At 44.6% G+C, this 22,988-nt stretch overlaps 1 protein-coding gene across 2 annotated transcripts in view; it reads left to right on the plus strand.

Moving 5' to 3' along the window:
- Positions 1–20,239: 20,239 nt before the first annotated feature.
- The window catches only part of LOC140476875 (uncharacterized), a 30,432-nt gene continuing 27,683 nt past the window's right edge, over positions 20,240–22,988 (plus strand). The window contains exon 1 of one of the 2 annotated variants that reach the window (XM_072569746.1): positions 20,240–20,604. In XM_072569746.1, the coding sequence (XP_072425847.1) occupies positions 20,514–20,604 (91 nt within the window). In that variant the 5' untranslated portion in view covers positions 20,240–20,513. The remainder of the gene's footprint in view (positions 20,605–22,988) is intronic. The other variant, XM_072569747.1, reaches the window with a different exon arrangement.

Consider the following 22,988-nt stretch of genomic DNA (forward strand, 5'->3'; position numbering starts at 1 on the left):
TTACCATCCTGTCTAAACTCTTAGATTTCTATTTAACTGACCCCTTACAATTTCTTTGCTGTGGACTGTGGAAACAAGTCAGTCAGGCCTTCCAAGTCTGCTGATGTGAATGTTCCACAAATCCGACATCCTGAACATTCTCAGTTCTAATAACGTGCAGATTTCTAACTACCATCCCCACTTTAGAAGTTTCACAAACAAAACTTTTCTGCTGAGGTGTGTCCTTGTCAACTGCTCTGAACTCCTTGGAAATAAACCAAACTTGCTTCTAAATTCAACCTTGGTGTTTCTGAACTGGGATTTAAAAAAAATGTCCTCAATCCTAGATTATTCTCAACTGAAAACAAGCTAATAATGTGTTTATCTTACCTATCATAAACCCAACAATATAAACATGTTTCCATTTACTCCACAGAGATTTACAGTCATTTATTTTATGACAAATACTGGATTATTCACTGTTCTAAAAGGATTCTATGACCTTTCAGTTTAAAAGAAATTCTTTATAGAAGTAACCAACTCTATTTTGAGATGTAACTTTCAAATATGATATTACAACATATAAAGTACATTTTTTTGTCACGACTGTATGCTCCCAGCAGTAAATAACCAGAACATCCTCCCTTAAAATTCTACTGTCATACTGATTGCAAATATCATTACTGTCTGATCACTCAATTGAAACCTACCGTTCAATGCAACGTTAGACTTCAAATAGGAGTAGGTTTTGATTAAAGACTTTTAAATCTAGAGTAAGGATTGAACATACAGGATACAAATCAGTCACAAAAGATTGAAGGCTGAATAGCCTGCTTATGTACCTATCTCAATTTATAGAATACAAATGCTCAGAGATCATTTCAAAATTATCATAATTTCAAATTATACTTGTGTATAATCCCAATGTTTCACAGGATGAAAACTCCATGGGCACAACTTGTAACTGGGAAGATTAGAAATCTGACCATTTCAGAGCTTCTTGATATTGTAGCTGAACTATTGCATGGTGTGTTAAACTGAGGCCCTATTAGCTCTCTGAAGGAGATGTAAAAGATCCCATGGCACTATTTTGAAGAAAAACAGAAGAGTTCTTCCAATTCTGAAGAGGGGTCATTGGACCTGAATTGTTAACTCTGCTTTCTGTCTCCGCAGATGAGGATCTAAAATCTGAATACAGGCTGTTGTCAGGAGCAACCATTTAGAGTCATAGAGATGTACAGCTCGGAAACAGACCCTTCGGTCCATCTTGTCCATGCCAACTAGATATCCCAACCCAATCTAGTCCCACCTGCCAGCACCCGGCCCATATCCCTCCAAACCCTTCCTATTCATATACCCATCCAAATGCCTCTTAAATGTTGCAATTGTACCAGCCTCCACCACATCCTCTGGCAGCTCATTCCATACACATACCACCCTCTATGTGAAAAAATTGCACCTTAGGTATCTTTTATATCTTTCCCCTCTCACCCTAAACCTATGAATAATGCTCTTACTAACAACAAAATGGCTTCTTAATGCAAGAAGCATAAAGTAACATAATAAAATGGCTTCTGGGCTGCACATTGAAAATCCTGTTTAAAATGGCTTTTTAAACCTGCTAAAAGCTGCATTCCTGAACTAACTGAACCAAAGATTAGCAGACAATGCTTCCTTCACAGTATGGAATTAGCTAAGCTAGATAGGTCATTACAAACCATCCTAGCTAACCTTGGTGCCGAGAAAATGTGCAAAACAAAGTTAGTTCCCAGGAAATATTAATGGCTTAAGCTTATGTCTATAATGTCATTTTATTACATTTTATTGGATTTGCTCTGTAATTAAGGTTGTACTATTCCTTAAGAACCATATAAAAATTGTCTTTGTTTTAAGCCATTTGTGCAGCTTTCTCCTAGGAAGTGTTTAACCTCTATGTTGCTGGACACCCTGAGCCCGGATGTGATAATAAAGTGTGAAATCTTGTAGAACCAGATCAAATTACTAGGGTTCTTTTGACCGATCGCGGTACTGAGGGTCCCCTCCTGTGGGCCGAGATCTTCACAGATGCTGCCAAACCTGCTGAGTTTCTTCAATAATATCTGTTTTTGTTTTAGATTTCCAGTATCTGCAGTTCTTCATTCTTTGAAGAGTTTTTCTGTCTGGTCAAGACTTACCACCCAACCAGCCTCACTAAAACACATTGCCGGTCATTATATCATGTCAATATTTGTGGAAGCTTGTTGTGTACCTTTGGCTGATGCATTTCTTCTTAACAGCATTGTCCGACCCTCAAGAGCATTTTGTGAGATGTCCTGAGGTTCTGAGAGGTGATATATAAATGAAATGTTTGGCAGTTCTAGTTTTTGAAGGTCAATCATTTCTGTTTGTGATGTACAGATGAAGTAATTGTTTATGTGTTACTAATTCAGCTTGGTTAATTCAGTCAGAATATTTTGTGCTGTCATAGTGTATTAATCATGATAAGTGATGGTGGAAGTTGATTGATTTGCACTGACAATTTAGTGTGAGAAATAGGGAGTATGCCATATTCATCTCTTCTCAGCTGTTAAGATTAAAAGTGACAAGCTTTGTTGGGACACAATGGAAGGGCTCAGAAGTTAACATGATGAAACTGTTTATTCAACTCTCTGACATTTTTCTTGAAAAGCACAATTAATGAAATTGGGTTTGACAAAACAAATGATGTGCAATATGTTTGCTGCATTTTTCAGGCGGGAAACATCATAGGAATCATCAAGGATTTTCAGTGAAATGTATTAGAGAGGTGTTCCTTGCCCGTGGAGAATGTAAATAGCCCGGAGCACTATTCAAAGAGGAGCAGACATTCTCTTCGGTGCTCCAACCAATACTATTCCTAAATCAACAGAGGACCTGCAGAACAAAAATCTTAAAGTTAAGTCCACTAATCCTAAACAAAATGATTTTTTTTTGCAAAAAAAAGTTAGTTTCCTAATACATACATTCCTAATAATCACTATCTTGTTGCAGTATGTGTGAGTTGGGAATTGGTTTAGCTCAGTTGGCTGGATTGTTGGTTTGCAGAGCAGCGTGATGCTAACAGCATAGGTTCAATTCCCATCATTGATTTGAGGGGACCATGAAGGGCTTTCCTTCTCAACCTCTTCCCTCGCCTGAGGTCTGGTGGCCCTCAGGTTAAATCACCACCAGTCACTTCCCTCTAATGAGACAGCAGCCCCTATGGTCTGGTGACACGACATTTTGGGAGCTTGCTGTTATACTTTTTCTGTTGTCTGTGTTTAGTGTTTCTGGTTGAGGGCTGCCAGGATTAATGGTCACAGTTTAACATCTCACCCACTCCTCCCCTCCTCCCATCCCAGCCCGTCTCTTAGGCTTCCTCAGATGCCAGCAGTTATCTGCATGTAGCCCCTCTGACCTTAGGATGACCCTGGATGATCAGGACCTTGCTCATAATTAGTCCTAAGTTCACCCTAAATGGGATGTCTCCATTCCCTGGTAAGTATCTGTACGATCCCATCACTATCTCCTGGCACAATTGGTCACAGGTAGGAATATCAGAAAGATGACATGATGGACTATTTTCAGGTCTTCCTCTCATTCCTGTCTGCATATTGCCCATTGAAAAGTTTGATAGCTTAGTACCCTGACAGTTCAGCACATCTGACAGTGCAGCACTCCCTCAGTGCTATGGCTCAGTAGTCCCTGTCTGATAGTGCAGCACTCAGTACTGTACCCCCTGACCTGTCAGCATATCCTGCATAATAATTGTCGTATTTGTAACCAGGTCAGCCAGGTGAACCTCATAGAATATGAGTTCCCTGATTGGGGCTGTTATTCTAAACCAATCAGGGAGCCCTGGCTGACAGATGTAAACAGGAGTGTCAGATGTTCTGTTCACTCTGAGTGCTGGCTTTAAGGAAGCTGGATCAGTGACAAGATCTATCCATGTGTAAATAAAGGGGGACTTGGTGATAGGATACCAGCCTTCGTGGAGTTATTTCAGGGCAACCAGTTTTGGATTAATGATGTAACCATACAAACTAGCTGAAGCCCAATTGGACTTCAAACTGGCATTATAACTGGCTTTGTCATTAGAAAATGAGGCAAATGGAGTCTATGAATTGCAGGATATTCCGTTGGAAGTGGATACCCTCACCAGACGGACTGAACTTGGGGTACACCACTTGAATAAAGGCAATTGCATATCCTCATTAGGCCATTTCCTGATTTGAGGGACTCTGGCTCAGCAAAACCCCAAACAAAGCCAAGCCATGGCCAAACAAGTTAAAATGTTCTTCAGGATCCAGGTCAGCAAGCTACTTGCTACCAGTATGTGGACTCGAGACAGCAAAGGGGTCCACTAGAGTCTATATTGAGTAAGAGAACTCATAGGCCAATATCCAGGAGAGTGCACACCCCGTAAAGCTCACTTGGAACAGTTAGATTGCTGAGCAACATCCAAATCAGAACCAATCAAAGTAAACCATGTCTTCAGAATCCTTAAGGGGGAGGGTGTGCAGCCAGAAGTGGTGGTGCACATTGGCACCAACGACATAGGTAGGAAGAGGGGTCGGGAGGTCAGTCAGGAGCTCAGGGAGTTAGGCTGGAAGCTAAAAGCTAGGACAGACAGAGTCGTCATCTCTGGGTTGTTGCTGGTGCCACGTGACAGTGAGGCAAGGAATAGGGAGAGAGTGCAGTTGAACACATGGTTGCAAGGATGGTGTAGGAGGGAGGGCTTCAGGTATTTGGACAATTGGATTGCATTCTGGGGAAGGTGGGACCTGTACAAGCAGGACGGGTTGCACCTGAACCAGAAGGGCACCAATATCCTGGGAGGTAGGTTTGCTAGCACTCTTCGGGGGGGTTTAAACTAATTTGGCAGGGGGATGGGATCCGGACTTGTAGTCCAGCAAGTAGGTTAGCTGTTTTTCAGGATGTCCAAAAATGAGGGGAGGCTGTGGAGAAGGTAGCACTGACAGGGAATACTTGCGGACACAGAGATGGGTTCAAGTGTGTATACTTCAACGCAAGGAGTATCAGAAATAAGGTGGGTGAACTTAAGGCGTGGATTGGTACCTGGGACTACAATGTGGCCATCACAGAAATGTGGAATGAAGAGGGACAGGAATGGTTGTTGGAGGTTCCTGGTTACAGATGTTTCAGTAAGATTAGGGAGGGTGGTAAAAAAGGATGGGGTGTGGCGTTGCTAATTAAAAATGGTATAATGGCTGCAAAAAAGCAGGTCAAGGGGGATCTGCCTCTGGAGGTAGTATGGGCTGAAGTCAGAAATAAGAAAGGAGCAGTCACCTTGTTGGGTGTTTACTATAGGCCCCCCAATAGCAGCAGAGATGTGAAGAAACAGATTGGGAAACAGACTTTGGAAAGGTGCAGAAGCCACAGGGTAGTAGTTATGGGCGATTTCAACTTCCCAAATATTGATTGGAAGCTCTTTAGATAAAGTAGATTGGATGGGGCGGTGTTTGTGCAGTGTGTCCAGGAAGCTTTTCTAACTCAGTATGTAGATTGTCCGACCAGAGGGGAGGCCATATTGGATTTGGTACTTGGTAACGAATCGGGACAAGTGATGGGCTTGTTAGTGGGTGAGCATTTTGGTGATGGTGACCACAATTCTGTGACTTTCATCTTGGTTATGGAGAGTTTTAGGTGCATGCAACAGGGTAGGTTTTACAATTGGGGCAAAGGTAAATATGATGCTGCAAGACAGGATCTGAGGAGCATAAGTTGGGAGCATAGGCTGTCAAGGAAGTTTGTCATTGAAATGTGGAACATTTTCAAGGAACACATACGATGTGTCCTTGATATATATGTACCTGTCAGGTAGGAAAGAGATGGTCGTATGAGGGAACCTTGGTTGACGAGGGAGGTTGAATATCTAGTAAAGAGGGTGAAGGAGGCTTACATAAGGCTGAGGAAACAAGGTTCAGACAGAGTGTTGGAGGGATACAGAATAGCCAGGAGGGAGCTGAAGAAAGGGATTAAGAGAGCTAAGAGAGGGCATGAAAAATCTTTGGCGGGTAGGATCAAGGATAACCCCAAGGCCTTTTATGCATATGTGAGAAATATGAGAATGACGAGAACGAGGGTAGGTCCGATCAAGGACAGTAGTGGGAGACTGTGTATTGAGTCGGAAGAGATAGGAGAGGTCTTGAATGAGTACTTTTCTTCAGTATTTACAAATAAGAGGGACCGTATTGTTGAAGAGGAGAGTATGAAACGGACTGGTAAGCTAGAGGAGATACCTGTTAGGAAGGAAGATGTGTTGGGCATTTTGAAAAACTTGAGGATAGACAAGTCCCCTGGGCCTGACGGGATATATCCTAGGATTATGTGGGAAGCAAGAGAGGAAATTGCAGAGTCGTTGGCAATGATCTTTTCTTCTTCACTGTCAACGGGGGGTGGTACCAGGGGACTGGAGAGTAGCGAATGTTGTGCCCCTGTTCAAAAAAGGGAATAGGGATAACCCCGGGAATTACAGGCCAGTTAGTCTTACTTCGGTGGTAGGCAAGGTAATGGAAAGGGTACTGAGGGATAGGATTTATGAGTATCTGGAAAGACACTGCTTGATTAGGAACAGCCAGCACAGATTTGTGAGGGGTAGGTCTTGCCTTACAAGTCTTATTGAATTCTTTGAGGAGGTGACCAAGCATGTGGATGAGGGTAGAGCAGTGGATGTAGTGTACATGGATTTTAGTAAGGCATTTGATAAGGTTCCCCATGGTAGGCTTATGCAGAAAGTCAGGAGGCATGGGATAGTGGGAAATTTGGCCAGTTGGATAGAGAACTGGCTAACCGGTCGAAGTCAGAGAGTGGTGGTAGATGGTAAATATTCTGCCTGGAGCCCAGTTACAAGTGGAGTTCCGCAAGGATCAGTTCTGGGTCCTCTGCTGTTTGTAATTTTTATTAATGACTTGGAAGAGGGAGTCGAAGGATGGGTCAGTAAATTTGCAGACGATACGAAGATTGGTGGAGTTGTGGATAGCGAGGAGGGCTGTTGTCAGCTGCAAAGGGACTTAAATATGATGCAGAACTGGGCTGAGGAGTGGCAGATGGAGTTCAACCCTGTCAAGTGTGAGGTTGTCCATTTTGGAAGGACAAATAAGAATGCGGAATACAGGGTTAACGGTAGGGTTCTTAGTAAGGTGGAGGAGCAGAGGGATCTTGGTGTCTATGTTCATAGCTCTTTGAAAGTTGCCACTCAGGTGGATAGAGCTTGTAAGAAGGCCTATGGTGTATTAGCGTTCATTAGCAGAGGGATTGAATTCAAGAGTCGTGAGGTGATGTTGCAGCTGTACAGGACCTTGGTAAGGCCACATTTGGAGTACTGTGTGCAGTTCTGGTCGCCTCACTTTAGGAAAGATGTGGAAGCTTTGGAGAGGGTGCAGAGGAAATTTACCAGGATGTTGCCTGGAATGGAGAATAGGTCGTACGAGGATAGGTTGAGAGTGCTAGGCCTTTTCTCATTGGAACGGTGAAGGATGAGGGGTAACTTGATAGAGGTTTATAAGATGATCAGGGGAATAGATAGAGTAGACAGAGACTTTTTCCCCGGGTACAACAGAGTGTTACAAGGGGACATAAATTTAAGATGAAGGGTGGAAGGTATAGGGGGGATGTCAAGGGTAGGTTCTTTACCCAAAGCATGGTGGGGGCATGGAATGTGCTGCCTGTGGGAGTGGCAGAGTCAGAATCATTGGTGACCTTTAAGCGGCAATTGGATAGGTGCTTAAGCTAGGACAAATGTTTGGCACAACATCGTGGGCCGAAGGGCCTGTTCTGTGCTGTATTGTTCTATGTTCTATTTTCTAACTGTCTGGTTACATGGTCACCTGGTTCTAATGGAGGTTTATACTGGTATGGCTATTTCAGTAAGCAAACAGTAAACTGTTTCTCGCTGCTGGATAAATATCTAATCCCTCGCATGGAGGACTTAAAAGCAAAGTAGGCGGGGGGGGCACACCCTGACAAAGCTGGACATGAGCCATGTGTGTCTGCATTTGTTGTTAGGTAAGTATTCCCAGAAGTACACTATAATTCAAACCCATAAGGGTTTGTACCAACACACAAGAGTGCCATTTGGGGTATCAGCTGTTTAGCAGACCATGGAGAACAGTTTACAAAGTCTACCTCAGGGTGGCTATTTATCTCGATGATGTGCAAATAACAGGAAAGACCAATAAAGAGCACTTCGACAACTTGGACAGAGCCTGCAGATGTTTCTCCAAGACAGGCATACACCTTAGAAGGGAGATTTATGTGTTCCAGGAACTGCAAGTGACCTTGCTTGGGCTACAGAATCAACAGGACTGGGTAACATAGAGCATAAGACAATACAATGCAGAACAGGCCTTTCAGCCCTCAATGTTGTGCCAACTTATCAACAAATCTAAGCCCATGCCCCCACACTATTCCATCATCCTCCATATGCTTATCCAAGGACTGTTTAAATGCTCCTAATGTTAACTACATTAGCAGGCAAGGCATTCCACGCCCTTACCACTCTCTGAGTAAAGAACCTACCTCTGACATCTGTCTTAAATCTATCACCCCTCAATTTGCAGCTATGCCAACTCGTACAAGCCGACATCATCATTCTAGGAAAACGACTTTCACTGTCTACCATAACTAATCCTCTGTTCATCTTGTATGTCTCTATTAAATCCCCTCTTAGCCTTTTTCTCTCCAATGAAAACATATTCAAGTCCCTCAGCCTTTCCTCACAAGAGCTTCCCTCTCGACCAGGCAACATCCCGGTAAGTCTCTTCTGTACCTTTTCCAATGCTTCCACATCCTTCCTGTAATTGGGCGACCAGAACTGTACACAATATTCCAAGTGAGGCCGCACCAGTGTTTTTTACAGTTACAGCATGACATCACAGCTCCGGAACTCAATCCCTCTACCAATAAAACCGAACACACTGTATGCTTTCTTAACAGCACTATCAACCTGGGTGACAACTTTCAGGGATCTATGTACATGGACACCAAGATCCCTCTGCACATCCACACTACTAAGAATCTTTCCATTGACCCAGTATTCTGCCTTTCTGTTATTCTTCCTAAAGTGAATCACCTCACATTTATCTGCATTGAACTCCATTTGCCACCTCTCAGCCCAATTCTGCAGTTTGTCCAAGTCTCCCTGCCGCCTGTAACATTCTTCACATTGTCCACTACTCCACCGCCTTTAGTGTCATCTGCAAATTTACTAATCCACCCACCTATGCCTGTGTCCATGTCATATATAAAAATGACAAACAGCAGTGGTCCCATGTGGCACACCACGAGTAATCCAGGCTGAATATTTTCCATCAACCATCACTTGTTGCCTTCTTACAGAGAGCTAGTTTCTAATCCAAACTTCTAAATCACCCTCAATCCCATACCTCCACGTTTTCTCCAACAGCCTACCATGTGGAACCTTATCAAAGGCTTTACTGAAGTCCATGTACACCATGTCAATTGCCCTACCCTCATCCATATGCTTGTTCACCTTCTCAAAAAACTCTGAGGTTTGTGAGACACGACCTGCCCTTGACGAAACCGTGTTGACTATCTCCAATCAAATTATTGCTTGCTAAATTATTATAAATCCTATGACTTATAATCCTTTCCAAAACTTTTCCTACAACAGACATAAGGCTCACTGGTCTATAATTACCTGGGTCATCTCTGCTGCCCTTGTTGAACAAGGGCACAACATTTGCAATCCTCCAATCTACTAAATCTACAGACAATGACGACTCAAAGATCAAGGTCAAAGGCTCCACCATCTCCTCCCTAGCTTCCCAGAGAATCCTCGGATAAATCCCATCCGGTCCAGGGACTTATCTACTTTCACACATTCTAGAATTAATAACACCTCCTCCTTACTAACCTCAATCCTTTCAAATCTAATAACCCATATGTCAGTCTTCTCCTCTACAATGTTCTCCCTTTCCTGAGTGAAAACAGATGAGAAATATTCATTTAGCACCTCACCAATCTCCACAGGGTCCACACACAACTTCCCACTTTTGTATTTGACTGGCCCTCTTCCTACCCTAGTCATCCTTTTATTCCTCACATATCTATAGAAAGCTTTAGGCTACTCCTTTATTCTGCCTGCTAAAAACTGCTCATGTCCCCTCTTTTCTCTTTTTAATAGAACATAGAACAGTACAGCGCAGAACAGGCCCTCCAGCCCACGATGTTGTGCCGACCATTGATCCTCATGTAAGGTAAACCTAATGTACGAACCCTCAAATTTCTGTGACCCTATGCATGTCCAACAGTCTCTTAAATATCCCCAATGACCTTGCTTCCACAACTGCTGCTGGCAACGCATTCCATGCTCTCACAACTCTCTGTGTAAAGAACCTGCCTCTGACATCCCCTCTATACTTTCTGCCAAACAGCTTAAAACTATGACCCCTCGTGTTAACAATTTCTGTCGTGGGAAAAAGTCTCTGGCTATCAACTCTATCTATGCCTCTCATTATCTTGTACACCTCAATTAGGTCCCCTCTCTTCCTTCTTTTTTCCAAAGAAAAAAGTCAGAGCTCAGTCAACCTCTCTTCGTAATATAAGCCCTCCATTCCAGGCAGCATCCTGGTAATCCTCCTCTGAACCCTCTCCAAAGCATCCACATCTTTCCTATAATAGGGCAAACAGAACTGGACACAGTATTCCAAGTGTGGTCTAACCAAAGTTTTATAGAGCTGCAACAAGATCTCATGGCTCTTAAATTCAATCCCCCTGTTAATGAAAGCCAAAACACCATATGCTTTCTTAACAACCCTGTCCACTTGGGTGGCCATTTTATGGGATCTATATACCTGCACACCAAGATCCCGCTGTTCCTCCACACTGCCAAGAATCCTGTCTTTAATCCTGTACTCAACTTTCAAGTTTGACCTTCCAAAATGCATCACTTTGCATTTATCCAGGTTGAACTCCATCTGCCACCTCTCAGCCCATCTCTGCATCCTGTCAATGTCCCTCTGCAGCCTACAACAGTCCTCTATACTGTCAACGACACCACCAACCTTTGTGTCGTCTGCAAACTTGCTGACCCATTCTTCAATCTCCTTATCCCAGTCATTAATAAAAATTACAAAGAGTAGACGCAAGAACAGAGCCCTGTGGAACACCACTCACCACAGACTTTCAGGCAGAATACTTTCCTTCCACTACCACTCACTGTCTTCTGTCGACCAGCCAATTCTGTATCCAGACAGCTAAATTTCCCTGCTTCCCATTCCTCCTAACCTTCTGAACGAGCCTACCATGGGGAACCTTATCAAATGCCTAACTGAAGTCCATATACACCACATCCACGGCTCAACCCGCATCAACTTTTCTAGTCACATCCTCAAAGAACTCAATAAGATTTGTGAGGCATGACCTGCCCCTCACAAAGCCGTGCTGTCTGCATTTAATCAAGCCATGCTCTTCCAGATGGTCATAAATCCTATCCCTCAGAATCCTTTCTAACACCTTGCAGACGACAGACATGAGACTGACTGGTCTGTAATTGCCGGGGATTTCCCTATTTCCTTTCTTGAAGAGAGAAATTACACTTGCCTCCCTCCAGTCCTCAGGTACGACTCCGGTGGAGAGCAAAGATGCAAAGATCTTCGCAAGTAGCGAAGCAATCACATTTCTCACTTCCCAAAGCAGCCGAGGACAAATCTGGTCTGGCCCTGGTGACTTGTAAATCTTAATGTTTGTCCAAATTTTTAACATATCAGCTTCCTCAATCTCTATCCATTCCAGCATGCTTACCTGCTCCTTAATGGTTTCATTCACTACAAGGTCCTTTTCTTTAGTAAAGACAGAGCAAAAAACTCATTTAGGGCTTCCCCTACCTCCTCAGACTCTATACACAAGTTCCCTATGCTATCCCTGATCAACTCTACTCTTTCTTTGATCATTCTCTTATTCCTCACACACGTGTAAAATGCCTTTGGAATCTCCCTAATCCTTCCTGCCAAGCCTTTTTCGTGCCCCCTCCTGGCTCTCCTCAGACTATTTTTGAGCTCCTTCCTCACCTGCCTGTAATCCTCTAGAGCTGAGCAAGACCCTTGCTTTCTCCACCTCACGTAAGCTGCCATCTTTCTTTTGATGAGAAGCTCCTCTGCTCTCGTCATCCAAGGTTCCTTTATCTTACCCCTTCTTACCTTTCTCAGAGGAACACATTTGTGCATCACTCGCAACAACTGTTCCTTAAACAGTCTCCACATGTCTATAGTGCCCTTTCCATGGAACAATTGATCCCAGTCCATGCTTCCCAACTCACGTCTGATAGCATCATAGTTTCCTTTTCCCCAATTAAATATCCTCCCATTGTGCCTGCTTCTCTCCTTCTCCATAGCTATGTAGAATGTGAGGCAGTTATGGTCACTATCACCAAAATGCCCTCCCACCACAAGATCTGACACCTGCCCCGGCTCATTGCCGAGCACCAAATCCAAAATGGCCTCTCCCCTCGTCGGCCTGTCAACGTACTGAGTTAGGAAACCCTCCTGAACATACCTTACAAAAACAGCTCCTTCCAAATCATCTGCTCGAAAGAGGTTCCAATCAATATTGGGAAAGTTAAAGTCACCCATTACAACTATCCTACTACATTCACACTTTTCCAAAATCTGCCGACCTATGCTTTCTTCAATGTCCCTGCTGCTATTGGGGGGCCTGTAGTAAACCCCTAATGAAGTGACTGCTCCCTTACTGTTCCTAATTTCCACCCATACTGACTCAGTAGGCAGACCCTCCTCGACAATGGTAACTTCTGTAGCTGTGATACCCTCTCTGATTCGCAGTGCTACACCCCATCCTCTTTTTCCCCCCTCCCCATTCCTTTTAAATATTCTAAACCCTGGGACATCCAGCAACCATTCCTGCCCCTGAGAAACCCACGTCTCTGTTATGGCCACAATATGATAGCACCAGGTACTGATCCATGCTCTAAGCTCATCACTTTTATTCCTGATACTCCTTGCATTAAAGAAAATCACACTTTAACCGACCCCTTGGTTCTTTCCCATGAAATTCCTTCCCACTGGCTGTGCTACCTCTTGCTATTGCCTCATCTCCATCAACTGTCACCACCGGTATACAGCTCAGGTTCCCACCCCCCTGGCGTACTAGTTTAAACCCTCCTGAACCACTTGAGCAAACATTCCACCCAGGACATTGGTCCCCTTCCAGTTCAGGTGCAACCCGTCCTTCATGTACAGGTCCCACCATCCCCAGAAGGCATCTTAATTATCCACATATCTGAAGCCCTTCCTCCCACACCAGCTGCGCAGCCACGTGTTAAGCTGCACCCGCTCCCTCTTCCTCTCCTCGCTATCTCGTGGCACTGGTAGTAAACCCGAGAACACTATTCTGTTCATCCTGCTCTGCAGCTTCCACCCTAACTCCCTGAAATCACTTTTTTATATCCTCAATCTTTTTCCTGGCTATATTATTGGTGCCAATATGTAACATGATTTCTTGCTGTTCGCCCTCCCCCTTTCAGAATCTTATACATCCGATCGGAGACATCCCGGACCCTGGCACCAGGGAGGCAACATACCTTCCAGGAATCCCGATCCTGACCACAAAATCTCCTGTCGATTCTCCTAACAATCGAGTCTCCTGCCACGAGCGCTTTTCTATTCTGCCCCCTTCCCTTCTGGGCCACAGTGTCAGGCTCAGTGCCAGGGAACTGACCACTATGGCTTTCCTCTGGTAGGTCATCCCCCAAGCAGTATCCAAAATGATATACTTATTGCTGAGGGGAATGTCCACAAGGGATCTCTGCACTGTCTGTCTGTCCCCTTTCCTCCCCCTAACTGTAACCCATCTATCCTTATCCTGAGCCTCAGGAGTGACCAACTCCCGGTAACTCCTCTCAATTACCCCCTCAGTCTCCCGAATGATCGCAGTTCATCCAGCTCTCTCTTTAAATCCTTCCTACCAATCTATAATTCTCCATCACCTCGTTTCAACCATCTCATCTGAACATCCCATAAGCCTCCCTCTCTGCTTTACAAGAGGTGCGATTTCTGTACACCATGGTTCCCTTTCCTTATCTCCTCCTCCCTGCCACACAGGGACATACCTATCAAGGACACACAATATCTGTTTCTTAAACCAGCTCCACATTTTGATTGTCAATCCTTTGCAGAGGTCCATAAAAAAACTCCCAGCAGTGTGACGTCTCCTGTTTCTAACCTCAGCCCATACCACCTCAGTAGATGAATCCTTGTCAAAAGTTCTTTCAGCCACCATTATACTGTCCTTGATTAACAAGGCCACACCTCCCTCTCTTTTACCGCCTTCCTTGATCTTAATACAAGATCTAAACCCTGGAACCAGCAAATCCATTCCTGACCCTGCTCTATCCATGTCTCCAAAATGGCCACAACATCAAAGTTCCAGGTACATATCCATGGTGCAAGCTCACCTACCTTATTCCAGATACTCCTGGCGTTGAAGTAGACACACTTCAAACCAGCTTGCCATCTGCCAGCACATTCCTGTGACTGTGAAATGTGTCTATGTCCTCCCTACTCTCATCCTCCTGTGCACTGGAACAACACCACAGGTTCCCATCCCCCTGCTGAGTTAGTTTAAACCCACCCGAATGGCACTAGCAAATTTCCCACCCAGGATATGAAGACACCCACTTATATAGCTAGGGGGAAGAAAACGGCTCTCCTTTCCCAAAAACCTCTGCTCTCCAAGGTAAGTTTTTAAAGATTTAAATTAGTGACTCACCTTTCTTGGCAGGCCCCTGGTCCAAGTTCCCGCTCTTTCTGCTGCTGAAAACAGAAATAACACTTGCTGAAAAATAAAGTGAGAGTGATCAAAGGTGTCCTGGCTCCCCCGTCTGTACCAGAGCTGAGGTCTATTCTGGGGTTGGTGAATCATTACAGAAAGATTATGCCTAACCAGGCGTCTGTCCTGGAATCCTTACATTTGCTTTGATAAAGGGCCATCCTTAGAAATGTACTTGTAGCCAAGATGTAGCCTTTAGGGAAATTAAGAAGCAGCTATGATTGGAAGCGAGTTGTGTGACATGCGATGCCTCTCTATACAGTATTGGGGTGGTATTGGCTCACAGGTAGCCCAATGGAGAGGAACGTCTGATAGCGTATACTTCCTGGACTTCGGTTGATGCAGTGTGCCCAGATAGAGAAGGAAGGTTTGGTGAGAGAAAGTTCTACCAATAGCTTTACGGATGTAAATTTATAATAGTAACAGACCACAAACCCCTACGAGGGCTGCTCAAAGAGATCAAGGCCCTGCCATCCAGAGCAACAGACCAAATTCAGCCATGGGCTTTCTTTCTAAGTGTGTGCATTTATGAGTTGGGATACCATCAGGGAGGCCACGTAAGAAATGTGGATACTTTGAGCTTCCTCCTGCTAGCAGATACAGCACTGGTGGTGTCTCCCCTGGAAAAGTATGTTCTGGTTTTAAACTTTTTGAAAACACCGCTGACAAATATCAGACTATAGATGCAAAAGTTTCCAGTCCTGGTGAAACTAAAACAATCAGAGGTGATGGGGAGAACAACAGGGCCATCACCACCCGAATTGAAACCTTTCTGGTCCAAGTGAGATCAGATCACTGTAGACGTCGGTATTATGGAGAGCAAGAGTGATTGTCCCAAACAGAGGTCGCTGCTGGATACTGGCTGAATTCCACCAGGGTCGTTCAAGGGTTTCCAAAATGAAAATGTTGGTGAGATGTTATGTCTGGTGGATGTAGACGTGGCTGTGTTGGTGGGGCAGTGCCTAGAGTGCCATCAAGGACAAAAATCTCCAACAGCAGCTCCCCCACATCCCTAGGAATGGTTGGGTAAACCCTGGACGCAGTTACATGTTGGTTATGCAGATCCTTTCATGGGCTCAATGTTATTAGTCAATGTGGATGCCCACTCGAAGTAGCTGGATGTGCAGAGAGTTCATTCATCAAACACGGGAATGGTGATAGAAAAACTGCGAGCATCTTTTGCAATACACGGACTCCTGGCAGGGTTGGTCACAGACAATGGGCCGTTGTTAACCTTCAGGGACTTTGAGATTGTCCTAAAGTCGAATGGCATTCGACTGCTGCCCAGTGTCCAGTGATCTGGTAGAAAGAGCAGTCTGAATTTTGAAGGCAGGCTTAAAGAAACAGCCTACAGCTTCACTCGATACTAAACTGTCCCTGTTACTATTTGATTATCGGACCACCCCTCACTCAACTACGGAGATGGCTCTGGGGAACCTGGATTTGAATCACGCCACAGCAGATAGTGAAATTTGAATTCAATATAAATCTAGAATTAATAGTCTGATGATGACCACGAGTCTGCTGTTGGTTGTCAGGAAAGCCCATCTGGTTCATTAATGTCCTTTAGGGAAGGAAACTGCCATCCTTACCTTGTCTGGTCTACATGTGACTCCACACCCACAACAATGTGGTTGACTTCCAATAGGATTGGGTAATAAATGCAGGTTTATCCAGCGATGTTGATATCCCATGGATGAATTTCAAAATAAGCAGAGTTACTAATGGGGAGAAGACTCTGCACCAGGTTAAATCTGATCTTCCCGGACCTGGGTGGGGATGGTAAACTGGCATCAGAGATGCCAATGCTGGACACAAGACCCTGCCAAGTGGGAGACACAGTTTACTTCAAGGGACAAAGTTTGGTATAGGAACCATGGGAAGGGTCAGGGGAATGGTCAACACGAGGTCAGGTCCTGTGACTTACAAGGTTCAGGTATGAGGGATGTGGTGATTGTAAAGAGGTTAGCCAGGTGAATCTCAAAGAATATGAGTTCCCTGACTGGGGCTGTTAATCTGGTTCAATCAGGGAGCTTTGGCTGACAGATAAGAACCAGAGAGTCAGACTTTGCATCCACTCTGAGAGCTGGCTCTGAGGGAGCTGGATCAGTGTCAAGGACTTAATAAAGGGGGACTTAGTGGTTGGATATTGGCCTCTTAATTTGTGGAGTTATTTCAGGCAGCTCTGTACTGACTGTGACAGTGTGGCTCGGTACTGACTGTCTGACAGTGCGGCCCTGTACTGACACTGTGACAGTGCAGCTCTGTACTGACACTGTGACAGTGCGGCTCGGTACTGACTGTCTGACAGTGCGGCCCTGTACTGACACTGTGACAGTGCAGCTCTGTACTGACTGTGACAGTGCGGCTCGGTACTGACTGTCTGACAGTGCGGCCCTGTACTGACACTGTGACAGTGCAGCTCTGTACTGACACTGTGACAGTGCGGCTCTGTACAAACTCTGTGACAATGCGACCCCTAATTGACTCTGTCGCAGTGCGGCTCTGTAAAGATTCTGTGACAGTGCAGCCCTGTACTAACTGTTACAATGCGGCCCCCAACTGACTCTGTGACAGTGCCGCTCTGTACTGACTCTGTGACAGTGCAGCCCCTAACTGACTCTGTGACAGTGTGGCGAAAGTGAGTACTGCAGATGCTGGAGATTAGAATCAAGTGTGTGGTGCTGGAAAAGCACAGCAGGTCAGGCAGCATCCGAGGAGAAGGAGAATTGACGTTTCGGGCAAAAGCACTTCATCAGGAATGAGGCTGGGAGCCTTGGGGGTGGAGAGATAAATGGGAGGGAGTTTGGGGCCTGGGGCTGAAGGTAGCTGAAAGTGCAATAGGTGGATGGAGGTGGGGGTAAAGGTGATAGGTCAGGGTGGAGGGTGGTGCAGATAGGTGGGAAGGAAGATTGACAGGTGGGACAGGTCATGAGGACAGTGCTGAGCTGGAAGGTTGGAACTGGAGTAAGGTGTGGGGAGGGGAAATCCATATTGATGCCATTGGGTTGGAGGGTCCCGAGGTGGAAGGTGAGGCATTCTTCCTCCAGGCATCGGGTGGTAAGGGAGTGGTGATGGAGGAGACCCAGGTACTGCATGTCCTTGGCAGAGTGGGAGGGGGAGTTGAAGTGTTCGGCCCTGGGGTGGTGGGGTTGATTGGTGCGGGTGTCCCGGAGATGTTCTCTGAAGTGCTCTGTGAGTAGACGTCCTGTCTCCCTAATGCAGAGGAGACTGCATCAGGAGCAAGATACAGTAACTGACGTGTGGAAGTGCAGGGGAAACTTTAATGGATATGGAAGGCTCCTTCAGGGGGAGTGGGCTGGGTGCAGGTTTTGCAATTCCTGTGGTGGCTGGGGAAGGTGCTGGGAGGGAAGGGTGAGTTGTTGGGGGGGGCGTGGACCTGATGATGTAGTCACGGAGGGAATGGTCTTTACAGAAAGCCGATTGGGCGGGGAAGGAAATATATCTCTGGTGGTGGCATCCGTTTGTAGGTGGCGGAAATGTTGGCGGATGATGCGGTTTATGCCAAGGGTGGTGGGGCCGAAGTGGGGGTTCTGTCTTTGTTGTGGTTGGAGGGATGGTGTTCGAGAGTGGAGGTGCAGGAAGTGGATGAGATGTGCTGGAGGGCATCTTCAACCACGTGGGAGGGGAAGTTGCGGTATTTAAAGAAGGAGGCCATCTGGTGTGTTCTGTGGTGGAACTCTAACAGTGTGGCTCTGTACTGATTCTGATAATGCAACTCCCTCTCACTGTGTGGTCAGTCCAGGTTAGGTACTTGTTTGGATTGGGGCTTCAGTCTGCAAATCTTCTGATTCAGAATTTTTATTTCAGAAGAAGCTAACGTCACAGATTCACAGTATTATTATAGCATAGATGGATGTCCTTCCGACCATTGTATCTGTATTTTTGTTTAATAAATATTTAAGAGACATCAAAGTATCATTTGCGGAAAGGCCAATTGGCCCAACTAATTCATGCAATTGTTTTGCTTCCTAAGAGTCTTCACCAACCTTGCTTCATCTCACCCCATGCTGCGGAAGCACATTTCCCTCAAATGTACTTATTAGGAATCCTCAGCATGTTCTTCTGCTCTCCACAGAATCACAGAATTGTTACAGCAGAGGCCATTCAGCCCATCAACAGCTCTTCAAACTGGCATTATTACCTTGTGCAAACTTCCTGCTTTTTCCTCATACCCTTGTATTTTCTTTCTATGCAATGCCACTTTGGATGCCTCAATTAAACCTGCCCCACTGTATTTTCTGGCCGTGCAGTTTCACATCCTAATTAGTTGCTGCATGAAAAGACATTTTTGGCACATCACATTTGTACCTTTTGCAAATCTGTGTCCTCTGGTTCACTGTCATTTCATGAGCAAGAACAGCTTTTTCCTATCCACTCTGTTCGTCACCGTCATAAGTTGGAAGACCTCCACCTATCTCCTCTCAGCCTTCTGTTCTCGAAGGAGAACAGTCCCAACTTCTTCAATCTATCCTCATCACTGAAGTTTCTCCTCCCCGGAACTATTCTTGTAAATTGCTTCTGCAGTCTCTCCACTGTGTTCACATCTTCCCCATAAAGTGGTGCCCACAACTGTACTCCAACTGAGGTCTAACAAGTGTCTTAGTCACTTCAGTTACTCAAAATCTCATATCTTCACCATGTTCTGAATAAGAAAAAGTGCTGAAATCCTAATTAGATTTATTAGTAACTATTTCAGTAATCTGCTGGCAACGTTAATTTTATTATTTACTTTAGGAAGGTGGGCGTCTTTGGTGAAGCCAGCATTTATTTGCCATTCCTCATAGCTTAGAGAGAATTTAAGAGTCAACCTTATTGCTGTGAGCCTGGAGTTGCCTGTAGACCACACCAGGTAAGGCCAGCAGGTTTTCTTCCCTAAAGGATATTAATGAACCAGATGGGCTGTTACAGCAATCAGCACTGGGTAACCTAACCTTTTATTCTAGATTTTTATCGGGTTCAAATTTCAGCATTGCTTGTGCTTGAATTTGAACCCATGACTCCAGAACATGACTCTGCAGTTCTGGGTTAATGGATTACACCAATGCCACACCACCATCTCCCCACAGTGGCAATACTTTCTCGTTTCAAATGGCTGGTCGATTCACACATTATTATTAGTGTGTGCCCTTTTGTACTTCACTGTTGTTTCAGCACAATTTGCTCTCATATTTATTTCAATCCGTTCATTTTGGATGTTCTCCCTTGGTTGGAAACTGTGGCAGAGCAGAGGACAGTGGTTCAAGCTAAAGAGGAGAGACACTGGAGTCATCGCTGTCAAGAAGTGTGCTGCTCGTCCTGATGTGTAGTCCTTTGCCTTTACAAGCTCATTATCCATTGGAGCGATGTAAATCAATCCATCTTTAGTCAGGCAGATTACCCTGCTCATATGGCAACTGATCACAACACAGTGCACATCATTGTATCTTCACTGAAGCAGAAACAAGGTTAATGGGGGATAGAGGTGTCCAGACTTCTGCATAAACAACTTGCCTGCTTGGTTGCCTGGTTCCAAGCTGGTGAACAGTTTCTATTTGCCGCTCTCTCTCCCAACTGCAGTGCAGTGAGAGGGAGGGCACACCCAGAAAAGGCTGCTTTCTGTTCCCACCTTCAGTTCTTTGGATATTTTCCTCCCGGGTGCATTTTTAAAACTTGCTCTGTTGCAGGCAGTTTTCCCAGCAGAATTGATGGGTTGTTCAAGCAGCACACAAACCCAGTTCCAGGACAGCAACAGACCAAACTCCAAACTGGAGGAAAGAAATGGAGGCAGCAAATGTGGTGAGTGCTCCCTCAGATGACCATAACTGTTTAGGGTAAGCAACAGTCAGCTAAGCTGGATTTCCACATTAACACAGCTAATGGTTTCCTTCCTCCATGGTATATTCAGTTTACATTTGAAAAGGTTGTGTTTGAAATATGGTATATGGCCTTTGTTAAAAGTCATACTTTATTGCTTTTGTGAATTATAGAAGTTTTTGTGAATTAAAGAAGGTTTGTAGATTTTCTCTGGAGTCCTTTGTGAAGCTTGGTTCCTACTTAGAGTCTTTAGTTAGAGAGGAAAGTATTATCAGTTGTATTGTAAAGAGATGAGCAGACGAACTCTGTAGCCAAGAGAGAGGAAAACAAACCATTGAGTACAAATGGAAAACATCACAATACGGCAGAGAGGGAAATCCCAGAGCGATTGGGTAGAATGAAAGACTTGCATTTATATGACGCCTGGCATAACCTTAGGACATCCCAAAGCATTTTACAGTCAATGACACGCTTTAGTATGCAGCCAGTGTTTTAATGTAAAAAACATGGCAAATAATGTGTATGCAGAAAGCTCCCACAAATAGCAATATAATAAAGACAAGATAATCTGCTGAAGTTAGCTTGGTAATGATGAGAACTCCCTTGCACTTCTTTAATGTAATGCCCATTGGATCTTTTGAATCCATTTGGGAAGCCAGAAGGTCTTCAGTTTAATGTCTTGTTTGAAAGAAAGCCCCTGCAAGTGTGGCACTCCCTCAGTATTGCACACAGAGCTAGCTCTCAGAACAGCACTGGGAGTGCCAGGCTGGAATTTTGTGCTTAAGACCCAGAACCAGTTGCAGAGCCAGAGATAAACTGATGCTGAGCAAGACAAGGAATCCCTGAAGAGACAATTTGATCTCGGAGTGTTGAGAAGTTGAGCACCAAGTGAGAGAACACCTGCCTATCTTAACATGAGATATCTTAAATCAGATGCCCTACTTTACATAATATTGCCAAGAGCAGAATAGAATGGTATATGGATATGGTAGACTAAGGGGATTAAAGACACTTGTTCCAATTGTCTGTTCTTGTGCTGCAGACTCAATATTACTCTTATATGTCTCCAATTATTATCATTCTACCATTGTCAGCCATGCCTTCAGTTGCTGGAATTAACTCTTTAATCTCCCACCCTATATCGCAGCACAATGCTTTCCAAAGTACTTCACTTACTACAATGCACTTTGGGACATTGCAAGATCCTGAAGACATATTAATGTTTTTTTTTGTTCTATTCCTTGCTTCTCTCTCTTTCTCTCTGCGCCCCTGCCTCTTTCTTTAAAACGGCCTTTATAACACATTTCTTTCACGAAACCTTTGGTTACCTTTCCTAAAATCTTCTTAAATCTCAAATTTTGATGGATGATCCTGTGAAGCATGTGATAATGTTAAAGGTGGTGTGCAAATTTAACATGTTGTCCATTCAGTAGCTCATGTTTGATTCCAGCTGATGATAGTATTGGACCTGTCAGATCTGGTTTGCTAACTTTTATTTTTGCAGTTTGGTTTCTGTGGAGGTCAGTCACTGGTCATGCTCACATGACGCTGCCAATGTACCTTTGCTACAAGAACATCAAAGTTTATTACATACAAAAAGGAATAAGCAAAGCTATACAAAACCAGAAATTGCTGGTAAAGCTCAGTAGGTCTGGCAGCATCTGTGAAGAGAAATCAGAGTTAACGTTTCAGGTCTGGAGACCCTTCCTCAGTACCGGGCCTCTGGTTCTGGTTTTGTTTCAGATTTGTAGCATCCACAGTTCTTTCAGTCTTTTTTTGTTAAGCAAAGCTACATATGTATGACAACTTAGAAAGATTTTATCATAAACAGCAGCAGAAAAATCAACCTCTTTCCCCAGCAATATCCTTTACAGACACTCAATCCCAGTGAAGTATTATTATAGAGTCAGATTCATAGAGATGTACAGGACGGAAACAGGCCCTTCAGTCCAACTCATCCATGCCGACCAGATATCCCAACCCAATCTAGTCCCACCTGCCAGCACTTGGCCCATACCCCTCCAAACCCTTCCTATTCATATACCCATCCCGATGCCTTTTAAATGTTGCAATTGTACTAGCCTCCACCACTTTCTCTGGAAGCTCATTCCATACACATACCATTTTCTGCGTGAAAAGGTTGCCCCTTAGGTCTCTTTTATATCTTTCCTCTCTCACTTTAAATCTATGCCCTCTAGTTCTGGACTCCCCCACCCCAGGGAAAAGACTTTGTCTATTTATCCTATCCATGCCCCTCATGATTTTATAAACCTCTATAAGGTCACCCCTCAGCCTCTGACACTCCAGGGAAAACAGCCCTAGCCTATTCAACCTCTCCCTATAGCTCAAATCCTCCAACCGTGGCA

Source organism: Chiloscyllium punctatum, chromosome 5 (assembly GCF_047496795.1).
Source record: "Chiloscyllium punctatum isolate Juve2018m chromosome 5, sChiPun1.3, whole genome shotgun sequence".
Taxonomy (NCBI): Eukaryota; Metazoa; Chordata; class Chondrichthyes; order Orectolobiformes; family Hemiscylliidae; genus Chiloscyllium; species Chiloscyllium punctatum.